We start from the raw sequence: 26,184 nt of genomic DNA, 5'->3' as shown, positions 1-26,184 counted from the left end.
TCAACGCAGGACACCGAGTGGAGTGTCTATGGGATATGGGACCTGGGATATCTATGACTGCACTTAATAAGATAAGCCGCGGCCTCACTGCAACTAATGTAATTTGTACGGACAGAGCCGCCGACAACTTGCGAGTGCAGTCGACAGCATTTCCAAATTCAATCAACCGTGGAAAAATGCCTCAGAGTGCATTCGTTGGGTCTGTCCCCAACCTTGTGACGGTGAAGCGGTGCGCTGAAAAAAAAATGCAATTAAGCCCTCAGCTTGGCAGATACCGAGCTTCAAAGGAGCTCGCCGGGAAAACGGCACCAATGGATGTCTACCCTGAATGCGGTCACTCGAATAGTTATAGAGATGGCTTGGACATATGGACGTGGACCGCACTCCATTCCATTCCATTGCCAGAAGAGGCAACAAGCAGTAGAGGCAACGTGCCCGACAGCACGACAAATGGCAAGGATAATTAGGATTATGCCCATTACGTAACTCTGGTCGAGCGGAAAACTAATTTGCAGCAGAGCTGAGGTGGCCCTTGCATCGCGAGTTCAATCTGCCAAACAATCCCAGTCCAGACCCACAGGTTACTGGCCCAGTAGGCGACGGTACGAGACGTCCTTCTCTCTCATAACTCTCCAACGACCTTCTAGTTTCGTATAGCCAGATCTTTCGGGGACAACATTAGCTTTGAGGTCAGATCCGCAATTGCTGGCTATTTTGATGGCATCCTGTTTCGACTACAAGCTGACTCTCAATCTGGCTATAGAATATCATTGCGTATAATGTCGAGTTTACTTATCGTATTAACAAACATATACTCGTACAGCCAGGCTGGGTATAGTAAAATCTGTATTAATTTTTATTTTTGCGTGATTTTGGCACGTTTGGAAGCACCTCCAAAGGATGGATAAGTTTGTGCAACGCCAACCGTCCCAAGCTTCTACCGGGGACTGCCCGGACGTATCGCAACCGACGACTTCTGTCAGTTCAAAGACCAGCCAAGGGCCTTCTATAGTAGCAGAAAATGATAAGACCACGCCTACGTCCATGACGGACGCGCGTCTGCAGCGTGACCTCAACAGCCGCAGCGCTTTACTTCGAATGCGTGCCATTTACGCTCTCAAGTAAGTTAAATCTGCATCCACGTTCTAGAGAAATTAAATTCCCTTTTTTTGTCCCGCAGAAATCCTACCAAAAACGCATACACTGTATTTGATGTGCCACATACCGAACAAGATCTTATCTTTGACGACGAAGGAGAATCCTCCGATTGAACCAAAACGGCACAGTGGGATCTTCGGCCAACTCAGTTTAATAGCTTCTAAACGAAAAGGGATGTCTCCATGAAATAAACTGCATTTGAAAACAAGAATATTATTTTATGGGATTTTGTACCTGCCCTTCTTGCCCGTTTTTCGTGCGAGGTTGCGTCAATTGAATCTATCTAGAAGCCAAACCGCTCCGAACCGCGGAATGCCCTTTTGAACTTGAAAAAAGGAAAATTCAAAGAACATATAGAAAACGAGGGGGAACGTTGTGAGTTGCTGCGGAGACCGCAACTCTACATTTATACCCGAAACCCGCGAATTTCAAGCGACACGACAAAGAGTGCGTGCGAGAGAGACAGAAAATCAGTTGTGGATGGGGTGGGGCGAAATTTTGAAACAAACTCGTCAAGGTTCGATATCTCAGGAGTGTGGATTAAAAATTTGGTTGATCTAGCTTTTATAGTCTCTGAGATCTAGGCGCTAATGTTTTACGCTAAGCAAAGCCGGCTATGCTACGTGTGTGTTAGAGAGAGACAGGGCGAGAAAAAATTAAATTGTTTTCTTGATGCTGGCTATAATAATAATACGATCTGGTTGAGATTTTGCACACTAGAAGATATATCCTCATCCTCTACGATTCTGTGTTTTTAGTTTACTCGTATCTATAAATTTGTGGATGCCACAGATTTTCGCCCTTTGTGGGGACGGAAGGGGGCGGGGCAAAGTTTTGAAATATACTTGTAGCAGTGACATATCACAGAAGTCCGGATAAAAAACGTCGTTGCGCTAGCTTTTATAGTCTTTGAGCACTAGGCGCTGATAGGGACGGACCGACGGACGGACTGACAGACAGACAGGGCTCAATCGACTCGGCTATTGATGCAAATAGAGAATATATATACTTTATGGGGTCGGAAACGATTCCTTCTGGACGTTACACACATCCACTTTTACCACAAATCTAATATACCCCAATACTCATTTTGAGTATCGGGTATAAAAAGTCTCGGGGGAGAATTTAGATGGTGATTTTTGTAAACTTAAGTCAAAGTTGAAAAACTGGCTTCATATAAGATAGTGTGAAAAATTCGTTTTTCTTTAGAACTATGTATGCAACGAACCAGTTGTTATTAGTATTGATAAAAACAGAAATATCGACTTAAAGATACCAAAAACCGAATCATACGTTACATAGTTTACTTTTTATTCCACCTGAAAGATGCATTAAGTGAATAATAGTTGACTGAAACAATTTTTAACTTTGAGTGCTCATATCTCCCAAGCTAAAAGTCCAATTATTTTATAAATTCGATTTTTGAAAGCTCAGGAACTTCTCTATTAGATGTGTTTATTTTTTCTATGCAATTCTCCATCTCTCTATCTCTGCTTTGAGTTTTGTCACCTCGTTTCGACTGCTGGCCCACTGTGCGCTGGCGACTATTTACGCCCAACTTAGTGTTTGCGACCACACCCCAAAGAGCAAATGTATTAAATAAATATGTAAATATAAACTCAAAGCATCAGCAAATATGTTTATAGTGGTTTTCTGCCAGTACAAATGTTTATTTATGTGCCATGTCCAGTTCATTTTAGAAATTGGGAGCTAAATAGCAAACGCGTTTGAATTGGAAAGAATCTTACGATTTGCGAATACCGGAGAACGCAATACTATGATTTGATAGCGGAGTTAGCTGACAGATACATTACCCTCACCTGTGAATACTGCATATGCGCATCAGTTGCAGTGGGTTACTTCATCGTGGGACCCATCGGTTGTCTGGGAAATGACCGAGGCTGCCCCAGCTACCATTGACCTTCACCAAGGCTGAGCTGCATCGAAATGAGAATTGTTGAAATGTTGCCGCGGGACGCGAGGGGCAGTGGCAGCCCCATTCGCTATCCACTCAGCGCAACTTTTATCATAAATTTGAGAGGCCCGCAACTGAAATAAACGGGGGCAGTGCTGCGAGTGCGGAGGAGTTGCTGAGTGGGGTAATGTGAATATATTACCAGTGGTCCAGCACTGAGCCCGCCTGGGACACCCTCTGCCACAGCCTCTCAGAGACAATGGAATGCCTGAATGTACTTGTTGGAGCGGAGGCAACAGTCGTCTTAAAGTTAAAGTATTATTGTAAATATCTTGAAACGACTTTCGGGAAATTCCACACGCCCCTTGCACCGATCCCGAACCGCGTGCCAAATCCCCGTGCAATCCAACCTGTCACGGCGGAAAAGCTTTGCTTCCTGCTCCCTCAGGACAGATAAGTTCAATTTTTCAGCGCTTTTTCTTTTGAGCAGTGCTTGTGTCTCTCATATGCGAATCAGACAAAGGTCAGCTGGGTCGCAAGCCTGAATCGGTCCTTAGCCAGATCGCATCCATCCCTATCATCCCTATCCCTATCCAAACATATCCCAGACTGATGACGGCTACCAGCTGGAGTCTGAATCTGAAGCGGGACTCTTGTCCATGGCAATTACCACACGCTCGGCCTTGCACTTGGCCGATGCGATGACAGGCGGGAATCAAATGTGTCATCAAGTGCCAGCACTCTGGGGTTGCTTTGCGTGGTTTGCCGTATGAATATTTAATGACTCGTATGCGAGTGCCGGACTTGGTCCTGGTACTGGTCCTGGTCCTGGTCCAGGTCTGGCTGTCCTTGTCCTTGCCAGAAACCTCCACACACACGGACAATGGACCAAGTCGTAGCTGAAGGCAAAGCCGGTGCAGGGGCACGGGGCTTGGGCCAGGGATATTAGCAATGCAGGTGCAGGTGCCGGTGCAGGTGCAGGGTAGTAGTAGACACTGACTGGAAGTTGTGCTGTAAAATCTTACAGTGCAGTTTATGCAAAATTGCCGATAGCAATTTGCAAATTTAATGGCGTGAACAAATTCAATCAATGTATGCAAACAAAAACAGAGCAGGAGCGTAGCCAAAATGTCCTGAGGGGCAAAGCAGTATACGGAATTTACGGCTTCTACTACGGCTTTGTCTCTGGCATTTTCGAAGCTGCAGCTCCTCCGACTGAGCTCTCGACAATCGTGAGTCGTCAGAATGGTTTTCGGCTGGTACTTGGATTCGGCAGTCCTGGGCCCTCAATGAGTTTTAGTTAAAACTGCAAAAGGCAACAATAATCAATGCTTGGATTCGTAGTCCATGACCGATAAGTAATATGTATGGCAGTCCATGTCCCCTGTCTGCTATCTAAAGGCAGTCAGGTGCCATAATTGTGTGGATGCCCTGCTCCTACGGGAATTTTCACAGCTGCTGCCTACTGCTTCTACTTCTCACATCACATAAATCTCAGTGCTTTGGCATTTTCCCGCTCTGAAAACCCATAGGGCTGATCGAAATTTGCTAAAGTTGTTAATTGTTGAAGGACAATTAAAAGCTTGTGTGGCCACAGACGCAGAGATACGATTGCCTCTCTCTTCCATAATGGTCCTGCTTTCCGGGCTTCCTGTAGCACGCAGGAAATGTTCAAGCTGCTGCACGGTGGGTGGGAGTTTCAGTCTCAGTCCCAGTCAGATTCTGAATCTGTAGGTGAATATGAATGAATGTGGGCCGCTTGGTAAAATATGGAGACTATTTTTTGTTCGTTCCGCACAAATTTGTCTTCAGTAAGCGGACAAAATGACAAGTCAACTTAAAAACTTGGTCGAGGCAAAACCCCTCCAAAAGCTCTCTCTCACGAGAACCATGGTCTGGGAGTCTACCCCGACCTCGTTTTGCCTGTCATCAGTATGGAGTGTGGAGCGTAGGGGCAAAGGAATATCTTGTAAAATATTGTAAAAAGCAGCCTGCAAATTAATGATAACGGCCCCGACCAACACCTTCAACTCGGCAGACACCCGGGCACGCCGGCAAAGGCAAAGGCAAAGGCAAAAGCATGGAAAGGCTACGACTTACTCGTAAGTGACATGAAACAACCAACTACTTACTTGACGGCAGGACGAGAGAACGGGCTCGAGAACCGGTGCCTGTGGGAAGGAGAGTGAGGGATACCAAACTTGACAAGACCAGCACCCCCTGTCGCCGGTTGGTTGTCTGGCTAAGGCTGCGTGTAGCGGTTGAGGCGGGTGTAGCGGGTGTTTTGACTTTGACTTGACAAAGTGCACCCGGAATTTGTCTAACTGCAGAGCGCAGTAGACCAAGTAAGTAATGCTTCCTGTTGCTACACTTCACACTCCACACACAACCCACTGTTCCTTTGTCCCCCACACACCTACACCCACTTACGCGTTTCAGTTATTTATGTGCGGGAATTTTTCATATGCCTATCAGATCGCCCCCCAATGACTGGGATGATTGGAATATAGACGCTACGACACTCCGGATCAGTAGGGGTAACAGTCGCCTCGACTGGCGTTTCCAGTCAGTTATTACTGAAAAGCAACATGAAAATAAGACCGTCAAAATTTGTTGTTTGCATCGTGATGGTGATGTGGACGGTTTTGCAAAACGGCGTTGCGTCGCCGCCACAATCAACTGGCAACCGGCATCCGTCCAGCAGCAGGGATCTCGGCATGCTCATGTCCGAGTTTGGGTCCACCGCCGCCGACACCTCAACACTAGGACAATGGTCGGGTTCCAGTATGCTGGATCAGGACACGGAAAAACTGTTGAGAACAAATGGAAGCCATGGCAAAATGTCCGACTTTCACTTTCTGATCACAGGCGGATATCGGCCGGAGAAAAACAACTTGGTCAAATATGTGGTCTCTGTGCGATCAGAACAGGAACGCAAATTTTTTGGCGATAATCATTTTTGCGGCGGAGCAGTCATTTCCACGAAGGTCATTCTAACGGCTGGCCATTGCCTCTACAAGGGGTCTGTATCGGGTAGCTGCTTTTCTCTGCCACTGCAGCCATCTGATTTCATGCCTTTGCTTTGGCCTCTTCCCAATGCAGAACTTCCAGGATAAAGGCCAGCAGGATCAGGATCGTGGCCGGTACGCCGCGACGGTTGCAGCGCACAGACCAAACGCAGATCCGAGAGGTTTCTTCGGCAAAGCCCCATCCGAAGTACTCGCCAAGGCAGCTCAAGAATGACATAGGCCTACTCTTGTTAAAGAAAGACTTGAGCCCTGATGGCGAGTTCGTCCAAATTATTACTCTATCAAGCTCCTCGCCACCGCCGGGACTGAAGTGCACCGTCGTGGGCTGGGGCACGGTCATACAGGTTGCTCCAAGTTGGCCCAAGTTGGCCCAAGCTGCCCCACTTGCCGCTCCCTAGTTCTAACCTGTCTTTCATTTCATTCTTTCCCTCAGTTCGGTCCAACTCCCGATGAGGCCGTCAATGGTGATGTGGCGGTCAATGATAAATCCTTTTGCTCCTCGCTGGAGGGCTTCTCCAAGGGCATGATTTGTGCGTCGGATGCGAACGACCACGAGGTGGATAGCTGCCAGGGCGACTCCGGTGGTCCCCTCATGTGCAATAGCATTGTAGTTGGCGTCGTCTCGTTTGGTGCCGGCTGCGGCGAGCCCAAATCGGCCGGCGTCTATACGGATGTTTCCTTCTTTGGTGATTGGATAAAGTCAAATAGCAGCACTCGTAACGAGGTCGCCGTCACCCTTTCATTCGTCTTGATCCACCTACTGATGCTTCTGATCCATCTGTCAATATATGTTTATTAGATTTCACATTCTGTGCATTCATTTCTCTGCATTCAACAGGAGGACGTGGACGTGGCCGTCGCCGGCGTGCAGCTACTAAGTAATCACCGTTCGCTGCTCATCGCGGTGTACCTGTGAACCTGCAACATACAACCTACAAGCCAGCCAGCCAGTCAGCCAGCCTGCAAACGACAAACCAAAATTGACTAAACCAACGTGCACGGCCTGTCAGGCTCTCGCGGATATAGAGGACGTGGGAGGTGTCCGTGTCCGTGACCGGGCCCGTACCCGTACCCGTGTGGGGGGATGAGTGTGGAGCTGGGAGCCAATTGCAAAATGCGGTGCATACCGCCACATACACATGTGTATGTGTGGATCGTGGGACAACGGTTTATGGTTTCGCTGCAGGCGGATACATAGGTGCGCTGTTTGTGACAGCAATTATCGCATCAGGTCCAAACACCTGCCCCATGCCGCATGCCGCATGCCCCATGCCCCATGCCGCTACGTTCAAGCATGAACATTATGCAACAAATGGCAATGGTTAATTTCGCGCACTCACCAACTGTTGATTAGACCAATTAGGGGTAACAGTAGCATTCTCGTTCTCTTCCTCGTCCTCCAGCGACAGAAGCTTGAGTTCGAGTGGACTGGAGATTAATAAAGGAGCTACAGGAGGCACCCAACTAGAGGGAAATCTTTCATAAATATGATGCCGATGATTTTGCAGATGATTTTCTGCAACAGTTCAGAGCAGGTTCAGAATGTGCGATGGGATGGGGACTGTTCTGGATCTCCGTGAGAAATCAGTGCGGAAGTATGTTGATTTAATATCAGCAATGCAATTAGTAATCGCACACGCACACTCCAATCACTTGCACATACAATTAGAAAAACCGAAGAATAACAAGTGCGATGGCCCAGCCACAGCTCTTAGTCCTTAGCCCTCAAGCACACAAGTCACGAACAGGGCCCCAATGTGGGTGGCCAGAGCCAGAGCCATAGCCAGGGCCAGGTCCAGGCCGGCGGCAGACGGTGGAAGGCGGCAAAACAATGTTAAATTGATGTGGGACCGACTCCGACTCGACCCCCGTGTGTGTGTGTTTGTGGGTGTGTGTGTGTTTGTGGGTGTGTGACGAGGAGGCAACCCAGAGGCAAACACACACATGCAATCAGGTCTGTCATTTCGCATTCGTATTGTGTGTTGTTCAAGTGTTCATAATGAATTTAATCGCGTATGTTTATTGCTCACTTTGCTATGGTAGACTCTCTGCCCTGCCCTGCCTTTCTCTGCTCTGCTGTGCTCTCCCCCTCTGTCACTGAGTGTCACACAAAACACCCTGTGTGCCCCCACACGGAGCCCTAAGTTGGGTTCTGAGCCATCGGCATCGCCATCGCCATCGCCATTGCCACGGTGGAGTCGACACTTTATCATTTTGTCACGCTTCTTGTTTACCAAGTTGGCTCGTGAGCGGTCTCGTTCTTTTGCATATTGATTTATCATTGTTGTTGCTATTGTACTGGGCTCTGGCTGTAGACACGCACACGCACACGCACATGCACACGCACACGCAAACATTCAATAGACTGATCCGAGTCCCTTTTTGCCTGGAAGCAAAGCAAATTGTTTGCATATATTAGACACATGCCAGAAATTGCATTTCAAATGAACTTGCATTTCATTTGAGAATAATTGCTGTTAAAGTTGTCGTCTTTGTCGTCGTTTGTCTCGGTCTGATCCTTGCTGAATCTACAAGCCCAGTCCATGTCCGTGTCCATGTGGTATGTGGATGACCCAGGCTACAATACTTCAACAATACTTAACAATTAAGCACACAGAAGGGATTTGCATTCCCTCTCCATCTCCATCGCCTGCTTAACATTAGCCAAAGAGTATCCCAATCCTATAGCCAAATGTATCCCCCACCCTCTACTGGCATACAGGTTTCCCGGTGCGTACGGCTAATCGGCAACCTGTCGACGTGCTAAGTGCCAAAAACTACTCTTTATATTCCACAGGATACTCAGGCACACGCACACCCATCATCATCCCCATCCCCATCCCCAAAACCCCTACCCATGCCCATATCCAGGCCCCATCCACAAGCAGAGCATAGGCACACGCAATCGCTGAAAAGCCACAAAGGGCAGGCGGCTCCAATGATGAGATGAGCATGCATTGGTTGGCGCTGGGCGGTTTATGTGGAGCCCAAGCACACAGCAGACCTGAACCTGGACCTGGAGCCTGGAACCGTACGAACGGTTTACTCGCGATGCGTGCTGACAAATCGACGGCTAAGCCGAAACGTCAACACGTGGATAGCCAGAGCGAGAGACCGAAGCCAAACCAATCCAAAGCTCAAGCAGAGACTCTGGAACCACAAGCCGACCATGGACCCATCGCCACCGAGATGGCCATGTCCGGAGCTGGAGTTGGAGCTGGAACCGACCAAACCAAACCAAAATCACTATCAATTTGCGTTTGTAAATACATTTTAATGGCATTTCAAAGTGAAGCCGAGTTGACCCCGGCCATTGCCTCTGCCGCTGCCGCTGTCCGGTCCAACCATTCTCCGGCGGTAATCAATTTGGAAATTTAGGCGCAATAGTCGCGGTCGTGTTTTGAGCGGTGATTCGGGAAAGAGTAAGAGCAAACGCAGGAGCAGGAGCATCCACTGGAGCGCATGTGGGTGTGGGTGTGGGTGTGTGTGTGTGTGTGTGTGTGTGTGTGTGGGTTCGTGCTAGGGCTGGGCATAGGCAGATCCGAATGACACCGGAAATTCAAACTACTTCCTGTTTGTCGGTGGCATTCGTTAGTCGTGTTTCATTTTCGTTTGGATTTGCTTTTGGTCTGACGGATGATGGCTTGGCCTGCGATTTGATTTGTTTTCATTGTAACGAGCCTTTTATTAGCCCCAGTGCCCAGACCCTTCATCCTCTTTCCTTTCCTTTCCTTTTCCCAAGCCCTCGCCTCGCCAGCTCCAAATAGTCCCTCATGCTCCCATTCTATCCCATCCCACATCCACATCCATCCATGTGCCTGTTATATTGGCTCTATTGTTGTTGCTGTTGCTGTTGCTGTGTCGTTGTGGCGCTGTTCGTTAAATGCAAACACCAAAAGGGTTTTCAAAAACAACAATCAACGCCAGCAGCAACCGACCGACCGACCGTCCGACCGTCCAACCGACCAACAGAACGACCCACCCACCCATTCATCTGGCTACAGAGCTGCTCCACCGTCCAATCCGCCCACACCCCGGGCCAGGCCAGGGCGACGGGGCAGCCAGGAGGGAGCGATAGGAACGCCAACGGCAGGCAACCCGTTTCGATTCTGTTTGCCCAACACAGTGGCGGGACACAGCAGTGGCCATCTGCGCAGAACCGTCACGAACAGGAGGGCAAAAGCACCAGGCCTAGGATCTAGGCTAGTGCCCTGTGGTGTATGCTTTTTTAATTGTCTGACATTTCGCGTGCGGCTGTATGTGTGTGTGTGTGTGTCTGTCTGTGGAAGGAGTGGGTGCTTGTGTGTCTCTCGTTCTCTCTCTCTTTGTGTGTCTGTCTGTCTGTGTGTGTGTGTATGAATATTCCCGTTATTGTCAGTCTGTAGCAAAGCGATTTGCATACAAATTTGGCACGAAGTGTAAATATTTAAGCAGATACAAAGTGTGAGTATTAAATTTTTGATACTAATTAATTATGCATGTGTAAATTTTGCATTGAAAATTATTATAGCGCCATATTTTGGCCATATTTCCCCTCACCGCCCCCAAAGTCCGCTCTCCGACATGTAGTCCCGGCGCGCTTTCGGCCAAATCAAATCATATGTTTGACAAACAAAAATCGTAACAAAAACCTGATTGCCACCGATGCAGTCACCAATGGCATTTGTTTAGCAGACACCCAGGATGAACACCGACACGGACACGGACACGGACACAGACAAGCAGCACGGACTCTCGACTTTATTGGCCGCATAGTTGGACTAATTATGTAATTGGATTAAGCACTAGTCGCCCCCTTGGGGGAGAAGAGGAGTGCATGAGGCTTCTCATCCTCCTCATCACGTATGCACAGTAATTGGTGCGAGGACCAAATCAGACCACACCAAAGCCAGTGTGCTCTTAGACTTTTAACTCGCTTTGGGCCTTAAAATGTGACAGACAGAAGGAGCAGGAGAAGCAGGATGATGAGGTGCACGTGCAGGAGGAGCAGGAGTAGAAAGAAGTAAAGAAAGTGGAGGAGCGAGCCAAGGGCTCACGACACAACATAACAAAACACTTCCAAGGGCAATAATAACAAAACATTAGGTGCGAACAAAACGACCCAGCAAATAGACAAACATGCCAGGAGCTCGAACAAAGAAGGAGATACAATGTAACTAACGCCTCGAAATGGCGGGATTCAGTTTGATTGGGATTGGGATTGGTATTGGAGACGGAAATAGAGTTGGAGATGGAGCTGGATTTGTGGTTGTTGTTGTGGTTGTGGTTGGAGCCACAGCTCAAAGCAAACACAATGCGAAAAAAGGATATCAAACAAGAAATTCTATTAAAACTTTTTCACTTTTCGCCTTCAATGTCCTCGTCCCTGTCCCTGTCCCTGTCCCTGTTCTATCCGTAAGTGTTTGATTCAAAAGCCAAATATGCCAATAAATAATTTACTATATACACGTACAGAGGGGGTACATACACCATGCCAGACAGTGCCACAGCGCGTCTCTATCCCGCATACTTAAAGCGCATTAGCCTGCTCGGAGTCCGAGTCCGAGAGCCAAACAGAAGAAAGAAGCCTTTTGGGAAGGAGGCAAGGCAGCGGCTGCATTGGAGATGATAGCCACCGATGAGAGAACGCTTAGGCCAAGTGTGGGAGGATTGGATTCGGTAGAGCACACACAAGCAGCGGCCACTGGACGAGACCCTAACATACCCTCTACACAATATCACCGCATACATAGCGAAAGATAAAGCCTTAGTCTTGGTCTTAGGGGCTAGTCGGTTGGATCTGGCCCAAGCTACCCTGCAGGAAGTAGCCAACGGACTTCGCCAGCGGCCGAGACAGCCCCAGCAAAGGGCGAATCTGTCTGCGAAAGTGTAATCTATGGCCCAGACCACTGCAGGCTATTTGTATTAATTTGTTGTTGGCGACTTTGTTGTCGGCGGCGCCTTTGCTGCTATTGAATATGAAGCGTCCACGGAGCTGCAGCCTCGAAAAATGCCCAAGAATTTGTCTCTGCTGCTGCCTTTGCAGGACTCCAAGTAAAGGATGCCGAGAAAGTTCCTAAAAAGAGCCAGTTGGGAAGCAGCTGGCTCCTGGGTCTCCTTTTCTGAGTACTGCTTCTTACTCCGCCCCTACCGGCACCTTTATTGCTGCTCCTCCAGCGTCGAGTAACGATGAAGTTCCGCTGGAGTCGAAGCCAAAGCTTATGCCCCGCTTAATCGTTTTGAATTAACAAACAAATCGGGACGTTTTTGTCCTTTGAGGTACCCAAGAAAAACCTACTATAATTTTAGTTCCGCCGACAAAGCTCCAACCACCAAAAATGTGTCCATGCCCCAATATAATTGAGGACAAAATTACACGAACGAGCTTGACAAGGGAAAAAAATGTTTCCGCCCGGGATCGAACCGGGGGCCTTCTGCGTGTTAGGCAGATGTGATAACCGCTACACCACGGAAACGCCTTGATCTCCGCCGTCGTGGCGTACTACTAGAGAGAAGTCAGAGGGATTCCCTACTCCCTGTAGCCAGAGGGGAAGGGGAATACTGATCTGTCGCCATTTACATGCATAGCATCGGTGGTTCAGTGGTAGAATGCTCGCCTGCCACGCGGGCGGCCCGGGTTCGATTCCCGGCCGATGCAGATATACACTTTTTTTTCGTTTTAGTTGGTATTATTTTTGTATCTTCTTTTTGTTTTTACAATTTATTTAAATATCAATATAGTCCTAATACTATATTATAGAAATAACCTTTACGAATAACGTTTCAGCTATGCAATTTTCGCCTATTTATTGGTGTTCATGAACTTGAACAGGAACCGACAGTAGCTGTCTCTAAGAGGAATGAGCGTGGGCACAAGTGCCGCAAATCGCACCTTTTCTTAGCGATGGTCTTAATTTTAATTAAGTTATATTTTCCTATGCGTAGTGCATAAGTTTGGAAAATAAGACAGTTCTTATTAAACACTCACCTCATCAATATTTGGATTCATCATTGATCTGGAGAATGGAAGTCGCGTCAAGAAATGTCTTCGAATGAGATAATATTTTATACTTTTTGGGTAACGATAGATGTACGACGGTGGTCTGATAAGTACTTAGCCTCACCGCCCGATGGTGCCAGTATCGCAAAAGAAATTTACTATCGTGCAGTTCTTTTAGACGGCTGCTGTCAAAATTTTAGACGATTCGGACTCGTAGTTTATGGGATTCACAAGGTGATGTGCATTGACTACCTGGAGAAGGGCAAAGCTATCACAGTACTCTACTATATCGAATTATTGGTGCGATTGGACGCCGAGTTACAGAAAAAATGGTCCCATTTGTCGAAGAAAAAAGTGCTCTTTCACCATGACAACGCCTGGGCTCACACCTCCGACGCGTCACGACGTCGCCACGGCCAAATTGCCCCATCCACCGTATTCTTCAGATTTGGCCCATATTTTTGAGGACCTAGATCTCAGAGACTATAGAACCTACAGCAAACCAATGTTGTATCCGCTCTCCTGTGATGCGTGCGTATCCTCCAAAATGCTACAGAAAACGGAACAGTTTTGCGTTTTGCGATAACAGGAGCACCAATTTTTCCGTTTTCAAAAGTAAATCGGAAAGTCTTTGCAAAGTGAAAGATTGCAAGTGCAATAGTCGATTTGGTTGTCTAGAGGATATGACCACCTAATGACCTATTTGATAAGAAAGGTAAAATATTTAATCTGTTTCCATGTTTCCACTTCGGATTTATATACCGCTACATATGCCACTCTCTCTCCAACACCAGAAGTTACACCTCGCTCCCCTCCGCCAAAGAGCGCTCACTGCACGAGAAAGAGCGTGTGAGTGAGTATGAATAAGCGCGTGGAAGGGGCTTGCGTAGTTACTGCAAATCGAACTGATAAGGCACAAGTGTCTCGGCATCAAGATCCCGATACACAGTTTCCCTCTACGTAAAAATCATTTGGATCCAGTAGTTTTTTAGCTGTTTTGAATCCAATATACATAGCTAGGCCCCAGGACCTATCATGAACATTGCAGAAACATCTCGTAGTTCATATAACACGAACATTACGACTAGCCGGTAGAATTTCTTATAATTTTTCGATTTTGCAAACAATTGCAGTCCAAATGCTGACATCGAAAGCTAAAGATTCGAATGGACAGTACGTTTTCTTCCTGCTGTAGTCGTGTCAGATCCGAGTACCATTCAGTTCATCAGTGGGCTTTTTTAAGTGGACGGACGGACGGATGGACAGGCCATCATCCTATCTCCGCCTTTCGAGCGCGGCGGCTGTTAGGGGAAGCACATCGGATAGCCGCCAAGAAAGGATGGAAAACGGAAGGAAAACTTGCAAAGCTTTTCATCCAATTAGAAAGTGTAGTTTCATTGTTAATTGCTCCATCAGAGAATCTGTGGACGGATCTGAGGATGGGAACTTAACTTTTCCCTCCCCCTTCCCCTTCCTTCCCATCTCCCTTCTCGCTCGTCCCGCATGCCCAATGAGTTGTAATTAACTTTATCCGAAAATCTTTGCCGCCGCAACGGTCGAGTGCTGTTCGGGGCAGGGGAAGTAGACCACGGCAGAGACTGGGGGCAGGGGACGCTGGCTGATGGCTCGTTAGGCCGGATCCGAGTCTCGTCTCGTCTTGTCTGTTCGCACTGTCCAAGTGTTGGCGTTTTTATTGAGTTAAGAAGCTGAAGTTATGTAAAGATGCCCTAATTTATGACCGCTGGTTCGTGTGGATGCTCGTCTCCGAATTGGTTCGTGGGATAAGCCACGATATGGACCACATTCCATTGCCACTGCCGTATGAACGCCTCAGAGCAGAGCGACAGTGGGTGGTCGGTCGGTCACTTGATGTATGCGAGTTCCACGTGGCAGACACACTTGGAGCCGTTCTCTGTGTTTGCTTTTGCTTGTTTTACTTTCAGAAATTTCGCCCATTCGCCCGTTCGCCCGTTCTCCTGAACAGCCTGAACAGTCTCTGCTGCGGATTGGCTTGGCTTGGCTTCGCTACTGGTTCCTGCTCCTTGGAGAACCGTTGTTGCTGTTGGTTTCTGTTGTTGGTGCTGCTTGTTCCGTTTCCTGATTATTTCTGTAATTGTTGTTTAAGTTGTTGCGGCTACATTGGCGCACTTCCGCTGTGTGTGTGTGTGTGTGTGTGCCAGCGTCTTAGCTGCCGCTTTCGAGCGTGATTTAATTGAAATCAATTAGCGGTAATGAGTGGTCATTAAGCTGGCTTAGTGCTCATCCTTGTGCCCCTATCCGCTTCCCCTTCCCCTATCCTGCCCAATCCCTTTTCCAGCCAGCGCGTCAGTTCATTTCCTTTTGTGGCACTTGGCCAATGCTAATGCGGGACTCCACTTTGGATGAGAGTGGAATTGAAATGAGTTGAGAGTTCAGAATTCTCGTTACAAGTTTGTCCAAGCGGCCCCAAGGGACATATGCAGACCAATATTTAAACAGAATTTAATGCAAATTGAACGCAAACTTTACTAAATATATTTCAATTAGGCAGACCAGCAAGGAGCAATCACTAACAATAACAAATTAACTGCTCCACATGCAAACTAGGCCCCCAGAAGCCATTCCATGCGCATCCAAGGTCTCAATTTGCTCCCACGGATGGGCGGGCCTCCTCTTCGTGTTCCATGCCACAGAAACCGGCCACTAACATTTGCCTTCCACAAACGCAACCAAAAGTATTTCTGCCACACTGCCTGCTGCTGCTGCTGCTGCTGCTGCTGCTGCTGCTGCTCATTCTACTGCTGGAGAGAACATTGCGAAAATGGCGGATGAACAGTTGGTTGGTCGCACTTATAAGTGCATGGCAGCTGGGCGGCGGGGAAGGGGCAACAGCGTAGGGCAACTTTTTAACTGGGTTTTTAGCATTGCCTTCGTTTTGCCTGAGAGACCGAGCCGACCCGACCCCCGTTTGCACGGCGGTTGGCTCAGTGTTGCTCCACTTGGCAAAACGTTACATCCTTTGCTTTGTCGTTGTTCCTGCCGGCTCTCCTTCTGTGCTCTGCTTTCCTTTTCTTTTTTTTTGGAAATTGTTTTGCTGTTTATTGCAAAATTACACAAAAACAATGCACGTTGATGAAGACGGCAGCAGACGCTGCGAGAGAAGCAAGAAGCAGCCTTCCGATGATGACGCTGGCGAGATGTCGAAGAGGCAAAGGCAAAGGCAAAACCAAAAGCAAAAGCTCCAAAACAAAAGAGAGATAACGGTGCAGGGGTCGGGCCGTGGGTCCGGGGGGCCGGGGGGCCGGGGGGCCGGGGGGCCGGGCGTGTGTATGTGTGTCAGTGCAACTGCAGGCCAAAAGGAGCTGCAGAAGTATATGCGAGGGTGGGAGGAGCAGCAGAGGAGGGAACAGCAGTGCGGTATGAGGGCGTGGGAGGAGGCAGCACAAAATAAAAACTTTCCGAAATGGGAAAACTTTTTTCTTCAACGAGGACAACGCAGGACAACCAGCAGAAGCATCGGACCTGCAGGACCGTGGCTCGGACGGGGCAGCGGGACGAGGGGAATGCGAATGCCAGTAACGAGCCAAGTTGAAAAATCTTTATTGTGTATCAAACCATTTGTATTAATTAGAAGCGGCAGCGGCAGCAAAATAATTACAACAATGCAAAAGGAAACCAAGGCACACACAGAGAGAGAAACCGAAAAACGACGACAGCAACGACCAACAAATGGGGGCACGGACACTGGCACGGGCTCGGGCACGGGCACGGCAGCAACAAAACAATTTCCTCGGACTACTGCTAGTACTACTGCACAAAATATATTTCACTGGCGGGAGAGCCGTGAAACCGAAGCCCCCAATGTGTGTGTGTGTGCGTGTGGTGCAGCAGCTCGACCTTTGCAGGCCGATTGCGGGACCCAAACTGTCGCCAAGCGCAAAGTGGGAAAGGGGGATAGGAGGACAGGGACACCTGGCCAGCGGAAAAGCCAAGGCCAATTAGGCAGCGTTGGGACACACGAGACACGAAACGCGAAACACGAGCAGGTAGCCTTGCAAGCAATGAAGAAGAGCTGACAGATACCCAGCACCAACTCCAAGTCCGAGGTACGTACCAGTGGCTCATAAAAGTCCCACTGGGTACCCCAATATTGAATCGCAACCAACCGTGTGGAGGGGAGGGGGATATGAGACTATTCTGCAAAGCAGAGCAGCAGCGATAATAAACTTATTTATTGCATAGTTTATGCACTGGAGATATCACTCATACGACATGGGTGTCGCACATTTAACATGCACCCACCCTGGTGTAAAATGCGATACGGCTACAAGTTGCGAAAAGAGCGAGAGGACTCTCATCCTGGAGAGGGCAGACGGCAGACAGCACACTCGTGCAAGACTCGTGCAAGTTAATGCGACACACACTTATAGTCGTCGCACAAACCCTCTTGTATCTTTAGCATGGGGCTGGTGGGTTGGGGAGGTTGTGTATCGAATAGACGCACGATATAACTACAGAAATATAAGTAGGTACAAGCATAATGCGATCGTAAAAAGGCTTTTCATTGCGAGCATAAAGTATTAAGCTACTTTGCAGCATCTTTGCATGCATTACCGAGGATAATACACAGACAAACGTCACAGGACCCGTACGAGTGCCACAAGCAGTCTCCTCCACGCCCACGCCCACGCCCACGACCACTCGCACTCACACTCACACTCACACTCCTGCCACTACCATCTCTTCTCACATATACACCAGCACGTATCCTTCGTCCAGATTAGTAGACACACAAGTGGAGCCCACATGCAGTCGGGGACGAACTCTCCCGTCACTGTATAGTATAGGCCCAGGCCCAGGCCCAGGCCCCTCTCTACCCTGGCTGCCATCATGGAACATATTTCTGAAGTTTACGAGCAGAGTCTCCACCAAAAAAGACCGAGTGTTTGTGCCCCAAAAACGGATTGAGCAAAAAGACAATGCGCGAAATTGAATCTCCTGTCATCGTCTCTACGTATGGTATGTATGTACATATATGTATCTATCTCGTATGTAAGTTGCCGAAGAAAATGAAATTGCCATTAACTGAGTCAGTCTAGGGCTGGGGCGGGCTGAGTTCTAGTGGGGAAACTGGGGACTAAGTCTGGGATTGCGACTCAGACTATTGCAGTCGAGAAGGAGACCAAAGACAATCCGAAATTTATGAAATAAACTCAGTTTTTCTCCTTCAACGAGAGCTCTGAGAGCAGCTGCTTGAAGACTCCGATTCCCGCACGGAAGGATGAATTTACAAGCGTCTCGCAATGGCCCAAAAAGGATATTTATTGCCGTTGCACTAGGTCCAGGCTGTGGTCACGGATACAAACTTGGCAAGAGAACGACACATTCACGGTGTGTCATTTGTGGCATTCCCATATGGATCTGTGTATAAATACATTTTTGTCCCGCGCTTGTTTATTTGGCGACTTCACTCCGGTTTCCAGGACTCTCCCACACAGTCCCACGCCACTTACATACATATGTACATTGACGTGCGTGCAACACACACACTCACAAGGACACGCTGCTCAGTTGTACGGCTGGACCTGAGCCGGGGCCGGCGACATTTTCGTTTTGGCATTTCGCATGCAATTTGCAGTTCATTGATTCGGAAGTTTTCCCATTTAACTTAAGCCTCTTTAACAATCCTATTGACGCAAATTTCTACTTACCGCTACCCCAGACTCATGCCACTGGCACTGCCACAGTGCCACAGACCCGGCCACCGATACTGCTGTCCTATAGCCGTCTGTCCTGCTGTCCTGCCCACCTGCAGGTCTCGCATCTCCACCGCTTCAGGTGCGCCGCCTTTGATTGCCGTCCACCTAAGAGTCCACTTAGACGGACCATCTGCTCAGTCGGTGAACCACTCGGGCATATGGCCATTTCCATCCCCATCCCCATCCCCATTGCCATTCCCATATCCATTCTGCCTGCTCGATAATTATAATAATGTCAATAGACAGCGGAACAGTAGGGGGGGGAGTAGGGGGGAGGTCAGTGGGCAAACGGCGAATGGACAATGGCCAAAAGGACGGCCATCTAATTGTCGGCGCTGCTGGACATGCACGGATTCCAATTATCGTACTCTCTGAGCTTCTGCAGCTGTCGCAGACTGCGATGCGAATCCACATTTTGTACTCAAAGTAAAAGCCGCTTGTGGCACTCTCGAGACATGCCCCAAATCGGATCGATTTCCACTTGCCTCGAAATCGCTCTCAGAATAGCAGATGAAAGTGAAGATGCATTTTCAGCTGACCACCGATCTACTGGCTGTCTCCAAAGAGCACTTTTGAGACTCCCGAGCACTTAAATGATCATCAAGGAGAGAGCCATGGGAGGGCTTCATCAGCATCAGCATCAGCCTGAGGCAGCAGCATCAGCATCAATAAGCCTGGCCGGCCATGTGCAACAAGAACCAGCAAGGACGACTCTGAAATATTCCTTCCGAAACCAGAAGCCAAAGGATATTCCCGGTCCCCACACCCGAGGCCCTAGTGGCCAAAGTGCCGCTTCCAAGGACAGGTGCAATGTGCAATCTTTTGGTATTTTGTTGGCTTTGCACATTTGGCATAATGCCAAAACACAATAAAAAAAAGGGCAGCACCGTGGAAGGGCAGTGCATGAGGAAGGGGAAGGGAATGTCTAAAGCAAAACAACTGCGGCAGACGGCGAAAACAAAAAGACAATGCAAACTCAACACCTAAGGATGGCAAACACTTAAAGACGCGGCGGGGCCGGCGGCAGGCGCCCCATCGACTCCGCCGACTCCATCATCGGGGAGAGTGGGAGCGGGCGAACCATGACGAGGGACCTCTCCCATCTCCTTGGAGTCGTCAGACCTGGCATCAGCCTCAGCTTCAGCTATAGCTACAGCATCGGGGCTGAGGAGCAGCCAGGACGTGCATTCATTCAAATCGACTTCCAGCTCTCGACTCCCGACTCTCAGTTCTTAGTCCTTGGTGCTCCTTCTTTCCTCCACTGTTGTCTTTACAAAGGGAATTCATTTTAATGTGAAGGGCGGGTCGTGTCGGGTCGGGTCGGGCAGGACTTGGCTATGGGTCTGACTGAGTCAGGAAGCGTTTGCTGGCAGAGGGTCCTGGACGAAGCCGGAGACGGAGTCAAAGCTAGAGCGAGTCGATTACGTCTGCGTGTGGCGCGCCAAGACGCGGCTGTGCCTGTGTCTGTGTCTGTGCCTGTGCTGTGTGCTCCACGGATACGGATTTAAACGGCCAAAGTGCAATCCACAAACACAACCAACAAACACACACACACACACACGCACAGTCACATAGAACGAGAGACAGGAGACGGTGCAACGCCGGCATTCAAGCGCACAGCGAGCGCCAAACTCAACTCCAACTCCCAGTCAAGCCCGACCCAGCCAGAGTCTATAATTTCTGTTGTGGTTCCTGTCTATTGTCTTACCATTCCTTTCTCCCCTTCCGCCTCAGTAGCCCTATCTACTAGCGGTATCCTTCGCCAAGGGCAGCCCCTGCCCCTGTCCCTGCCCCTGCCCCTGGCCCAACACCAGCCCCGCCCTTGTGCTGCCCTCTGCTAGGGAAATGAGCCATTCGCGTGAATTACTTAAAGAGGATCCCCATCCCTGCCACCGCTGCTGGAGCTCATTTGACTTTTAGGCATTCCCACGATTCAGTTCTTTAAGCTCTGGCCCGCACTCTTCTCTGTGTAGTTTGTGTCAGGTAATGTTGGTCCACTCCCACTGCAGAGGCATGGCATCGGTGCAGCTAAGCTGGGCTTCAGGGCCTTGCGGTCGCGATGCGACTGATCTGAAATGTTGCCGTGGCGGCAATTCAGTATCTTAGTTAGAGTTTACCTTGGCGTGTCGTAGTCTATTCTAAGCCTGGGCTAAGTCCATCTGCGGGTTACTGCAGGAGTGGATTCAGCATCACTGAGGGGCTTGCATGCCATCTCCGCACACAAGGAGAGCTCTTGCAACTGCAACTGCAACTGCATCTAAGATCTGCATCGCTGCATGGATTTCCCCTTTCTCATGGGTCTCCTGTATATTGTGCGTCCTCGATGGCGCTCTTCCGTACTTTCATTTTATCACTTGTCTTTGGAAAATAATCAACGGATCCAGCAGAAGATGATTCTATCGCCGACTGGAATGTAGAATGTGGACTGTGGACCCCTTTCGACTCGATCATTTTCTATACCCATAGGGGATATTTTTGCCGCTCGTTGATAAGACCGATATCTCCTGTTAGCTCTCTTTCAGTTGAACATGAAAACACCTCATGAGAAGTGTGGACTCAGGCTTCCTCGAAACAGGACACCACCCTCCACCAAATGCTCAGATTGCAGTCTGTCAAAACAATTGAAAAATACAAATAAAAACAATTCACTTGGACAAATAGAATCTAAATTCGAAACGGTCGAGTGAAAGTTCTGTAGTTCGATTCGAGTGAAAGCTTTCGCTTGAGTGCAGGGCGTCAGAGCGCCTGCGCCTGCCAGGTTGAGTGGGTCTCAAAATTGTGGGTGGCGCCAAATTCTCCTTGATAGTTTTTATTGTAGCACCGTGAGTAGATTTTGAGTGGATTTTGTGGATTCTATGATTATTTCTATTAATTTTTTTGGACTCTTGGTAGTGGGTTTCAACGATGCTTTAGCTGGGTGCCTGATGGAGTTGGCTGTGGGTGGCTTGTTTGATTCCTGCTTTAGGGTGCTGAGCGGATGTTTAGTTTAAATTATATTTTAAATTAAAATTATTTTAAATTTGGCGCCAAGCATGTCAGAATAATACACTAGCGCGTCGAATGTGAAATTGAATAGTGTCACCAGCCGAAAGACAAGGTTGCTTGCTACATGCAGTTCCGTCATCTAGTGTGACCATACACAGTATAAAAAGCACTTTTCTGTGTATATTGACGTCGAAATTGATTTGAAGGTATACTTACGATATTACGATACTTACGAGTCTTTGCGATATATATCATTAATTTTATCAATCAATAATCATTATGAACTTCCGACAGCAAGTTTTTTTAATTTTTGCTCTCTCAAATCGTGCTTCCTGGCATAAAACCAAAGCTTTCCTAAATTTATTCCATTCAAATTCCACTTTGGCGCGCAAGACGAGCGATTGTCCAGTCGATAGTATCGAAACCGGTTGTTTGCTGCCTCGTTCTGGGATATTCTCTCTTCGTGGAGAGATTTTTCATCGCAAGAATATACCGTTCATCGAAAAAATGTCCCTACATTCCTACATTCATGACGTTACCTTATTTGTTTAAACCAATAATAAGAGATTTTAAAACCATCATATTTTGTAGAAAATTGAGTCATCAATCGGATACAATTATATTGTCAAGTAATATTAAACCGAGTATTATCATCGGACTCGGATTTCCGATCTCGCAGAGAGAACGATTAACCCATTGTCGACCAGGAGGAAGATAAATATACTCCCCGAAGGTGATAAAACTTGAAGAAAGATAGCAATTTTTTTTCTAAGTAAAGAGTAGGATGACATGAATCTGCAACAAGGATTCACAAACAGTATTATTTTCCATGGTTTATCTCAAGTTGTTCACCTGTTCATATAGTGAGGAAATAAGTTGGTATTTTCCATCGGTATATGTACGGTAGTTTTTGGTATTTTTCTAAGGGCCTTACGGTATATTTTGACCGCGGTCACACTTACTACCACAAAATAAACAGACTCGGAATCACAAAAAATACAACAAAAGCGCAACATTTAGCTGCATTGCGTACAGAAAACTAACGAACGCGGCAAAGTTCCCAAATCAAAATGTTGTGCATAAGGTGGCAGAGCGCCTAAACCAGAGCAGCCCCTACGGGAGAGTGCATTTTCCACTGAGACGCAATTATGCAAGTTGCAGCAGCCGTAACAACAGCGCCAGCAGATCTAACTGTACTCGCGTTGGTGGTAGTGGTGGTGGTGGTGGTGGAGGTGGTGTTGTTGCTGGTGGCGGAGGTGCAACAGTTGCTGGACAATTCGCACGGCGCCCCATCGGCAAACAAGAGCTAGGAAAGGAGCGCAAACGAAGGAAGGAACAACAATCGGAACGCAATTGAACGGTTGGGCAAGCAAGCAGCAAGAAGAGTCCGCTGGATGCCATCGTCTACAGATTTCACCATATGTCTTCTTTCTTCAACTTTCAGATATGACTCAAAGACATTCCGAACCATTTTACATATCGCCCAGGCTATTCGACAACAGACGCCTCAAACGACGCCGCTGCAAATGGATGGAGCGCCTGCGTGAGCACCAACAGACTTGCAAGGCCGAGATGCGCGCCCAGCAGGCGTTCGCCTCTAAGACTGAACGTGGCAGACGGCGTTGCCCAGCAACGCTGCAAAGGCATCATCTTCTGGCCGCTGCCACACTGCCTGCAGATGTCACTATCGATTTGCTGTCAGACGACGACGACGACACCAACGACGTTAACGCGATTGTGGAGCCGAGGCCAAAGCCAGTACCGGCAGGTGCGTCATCAACGTGCAACAGCCTGTTCATGCATCAGCCGAACTTGCTGCTTATGCCGGCAACCACACTCAGCATCCACCAACACGACGGAGGCGGCGGCGGCAGCAGGGGATACACACAGCGAAGGGTCCCAAAACACGGCATGTCCCAGGGCAACGCTGTGACAACTACATGTGTGTTGGGGCGGGGGACATCCACATCCACACACTCACAATCTCTGACTGAGAGCATACTGATAACCAGTGATGACGAGAACAACGACAATGCCATCGCCAAGTATGTGCGCAGGCAGCACTCGATGCGCTCGCCCCCACCGCTGGCACCCCTAACACTCTCGGAGACCGTCGAAGAGGTTACTGTGTCTCTGGTGCCGCGAAATACCACCACTGCCAACTGCCAGGCACGCCTGCGACACTCCCACCCGCCTCACTCCGGTAACTACAAAGCCTGCAACATACCGTCAGCACCGCCACACACAGCAACCACCAATGGCATGGGCAGAGCCGCCAGCAGCAACAGCGGTCACGGCAACGGCAACGATGGATATCTGGAGGTAGATGTCGGGAGCGGCATTACGGCCACACTGCCGGACGAAACCACCGTGCACACGGTCATTGCGAATCGCATCTACGAGCTCTCCTTGAGCAAGCTGCGTGAGGGTCTCGCGTCCAGCGGAGTACCTGAGTACACGCACGATTTGCTGCCCGAGCAGCTGCAGAAGCTGTCGCCAGCCCTGCGTGCCAAAGTGGCGCCTCTGGTGGCGCCATCGCCCCCCACGCCCATATCCCTCAAGCTGTCCAGCGACCTCAGCATATCACTGATCTCAGACGACGACGATTGCGAGAGCAGCAGCATCAACAACACAGCCGGAGGGCTCGGATCCGATCTGGTCTACCCAGTGGTGGCTGCGGAAGCACACGCCGCCGCCAAGCTGCTCAAGCAGCAGCAGCCCCAACTGTCGGTGGTGCAGCATCTGCAGTATGCAGGCGGTGGTTTTGCACCACCCGTGGCCCTGGCACTGCCCGTGATGGCTCACACAGCGACCACATCCACGGTTCCATTACCGCGTCGCCGTAAACTGGGCTGAAGAACGGGCCAGACGGAGCCCCAAAAGCCAAGCCATAATATCATTCCCCAATAGCCGGACTCGCGTCACGATGTAGTCGCGGGCTCAGACTTTTCCTAGCATTAGCTAGTAGTGCAAATATAAAAGTAGATTTAGTAATTCGCGCCCTCATGATTTTCCCAGTGTACCCCCGAACCACGAACCCCACCCGTCTCATGATTTTGTTTCTCTCTTTCTCCCTCTCTCTCACTCTCTCTATACCACTCTTTCTATCTCTGTCTTTCTCATAAATTTAAGTTTAAGCTTTAACGGAATGAGAGACGATAAAAAAACAAACGTACAAAGTAGAAGAAAGAAAAGGAAGATTAGAGCCCAGAGATTTTTGGAAAAAAAAACGTAAGGAATATTTGTAAAAATTTATAGGAGAGAAAATAGTAAATTTGCAGGCATACAGAAAAAAATGGAAAAGAGAACCCAATATTCATATATACAAAAAACCACACACACACAATTAGATTTAATGCTATGCAAGTATTTCGATTAAGCCAAGTGTAGTTTGTGTGCATCACATCATTAGCAGATGATCCACACACATGCACACACACAACACACCCGAATAAATATTGTAGGTGTCGAAGATTGAGAAACCTGTATTATATTTAACCGATCCCCGCCCCTAGATCGGAATAAACTATACTGTACATACATTTCTGTATATCCCTATCCTACTGCTGTATTCATCATGTAAAAGGGAAATATGTAAAAATAGAACTTCAAAAATATATATATCATGTAAGCTGCACCATGTACATATGTAGATGTGACTCAGTGCGCTCCATCACTCTTGCATTGTGGATACGTCTTAAGAAGAATCTACACTCCGTTCCTTGGAGTACCAAAAAGTAAGAGCTCGCCGGGTCCTACTCCCCTGGGCCAGTTGGTATGGAAAGACTAACAATTTTATGATAAACCAAATTATGGAAAGTCTCGTGAATCAGTCAGCTCGAAGGAAGCTGCGACATCGTGGACATGTGATCATTGTCTTGCCAGATGAATCAGAATTAATAGCCCGTCCAGTACCCTTAGACCAAAGGGTGTTCCTTCTCACTGTGTCTGATGCCGTATTTTTTGAAAATCCTTGTCCTTGGCCCTACCTGTAGTGTTATCCGTGTCACTCTATCTCTCTTAGAGCAGGCTTAAGATCATCAATATCAAAGATTAGTCATTGGGCGTAAGCGAACTACGAAAGTAAAACTAAATTTGCTCGCTCGTGTGCTATCCACACGTGCTGATGGCACCAAAAGAGTACTTTCCCATCAAAAGTTATCCGATTACTAAGACTCCATCTCTTGCGCTCTCTTCGGCCTTGCGGAGTCATGATGTGAATGAATAAATGACCTAAAAGGAATCCAGATGCAAATGTTAGAATGTCACTGGAGGCGGCTCGATCTTATGATTCCTTTCTAATCATGGCTTGACCTATATCGTAGTATTATTATTGTATGCAACAATCAGTGCATATTTCCACCGACACAAAAAGAGTTT

The 26,184-nt window shown here is 48.3% G+C and overlaps 3 protein-coding genes and 2 non-coding genes across 5 annotated transcripts; 4 read left to right on the top strand and 1 right to left on the bottom strand.

Annotated features, from left to right (window-relative positions):
* The first annotated feature begins 873 nt into the window (after window positions 1-873).
* Window positions 874-1,335, top strand: LOC6596762. Its single transcript, XM_002021879.2, has 2 exons — window positions 874-1,121; window positions 1,181-1,335. The coding sequence occupies exons 1-2, from the start codon at window positions 901-903 to the stop codon at window positions 1,269-1,271; spliced, it is 312 nt and encodes a 103-aa protein (XP_002021915.1). The 5' UTR covers window positions 874-900; the 3' UTR covers window positions 1,272-1,335.
* A 4,322-nt stretch (window positions 1,336-5,657) lies between these two features.
* LOC6596763 (trypsin-3) lies at window positions 5,658-6,907 on the top strand. The gene is made up of 3 exons (XM_002021880.2): window positions 5,658-6,095; window positions 6,176-6,446; window positions 6,536-6,907. The coding sequence occupies exons 1-3, from the start codon at window positions 5,662-5,664 to the stop codon at window positions 6,899-6,901; spliced, it is 1,071 nt and encodes a 356-aa protein (XP_002021916.2). The 5' UTR covers window positions 5,658-5,661; the 3' UTR covers window positions 6,902-6,907.
* A 5,577-nt stretch (window positions 6,908-12,484) lies between these two features.
* Window positions 12,485-12,557, bottom strand: Trnav-aac. The gene has a single exon. It is a non-coding gene; the product is annotated as a tRNA-Val (tRNA).
* A 111-nt stretch (window positions 12,558-12,668) lies between these two features.
* Trnag-gcc lies at window positions 12,669-12,739 on the top strand. Its single transcript has one exon. It is a non-coding gene; the product is annotated as a tRNA-Gly (tRNA).
* A 10,048-nt stretch (window positions 12,740-22,787) lies between these two features.
* Window positions 22,788-25,354, top strand: LOC6596766 (protein a6). Its single transcript, XM_026990037.1, has 2 exons — window positions 22,788-23,164; window positions 23,249-25,354. Exon 2 carries the CDS (start codon window positions 23,251-23,253, stop codon window positions 24,658-24,660), a length of 1,410 nt encoding a protein of 469 aa, XP_026845838.1. The 5' UTR covers window positions 22,788-23,164; window positions 23,249-23,250; the 3' UTR covers window positions 24,661-25,354.
* Window positions 25,355-26,184: the final 830 nt, after the last annotated feature.

Source organism: Drosophila persimilis, unplaced genomic scaffold, assembly GCF_003286085.1.
Source record: "Drosophila persimilis strain 14011-0111.01,24,50 unplaced genomic scaffold, DperRS2 tig00000520-arrow-pilon, whole genome shotgun sequence".
Lineage (NCBI taxonomy): Eukaryota > Metazoa > Arthropoda > Insecta > Diptera > Drosophilidae > Drosophila > Drosophila persimilis.
This window is presented reverse-complemented; position numbering and strand designations above follow the sequence as displayed.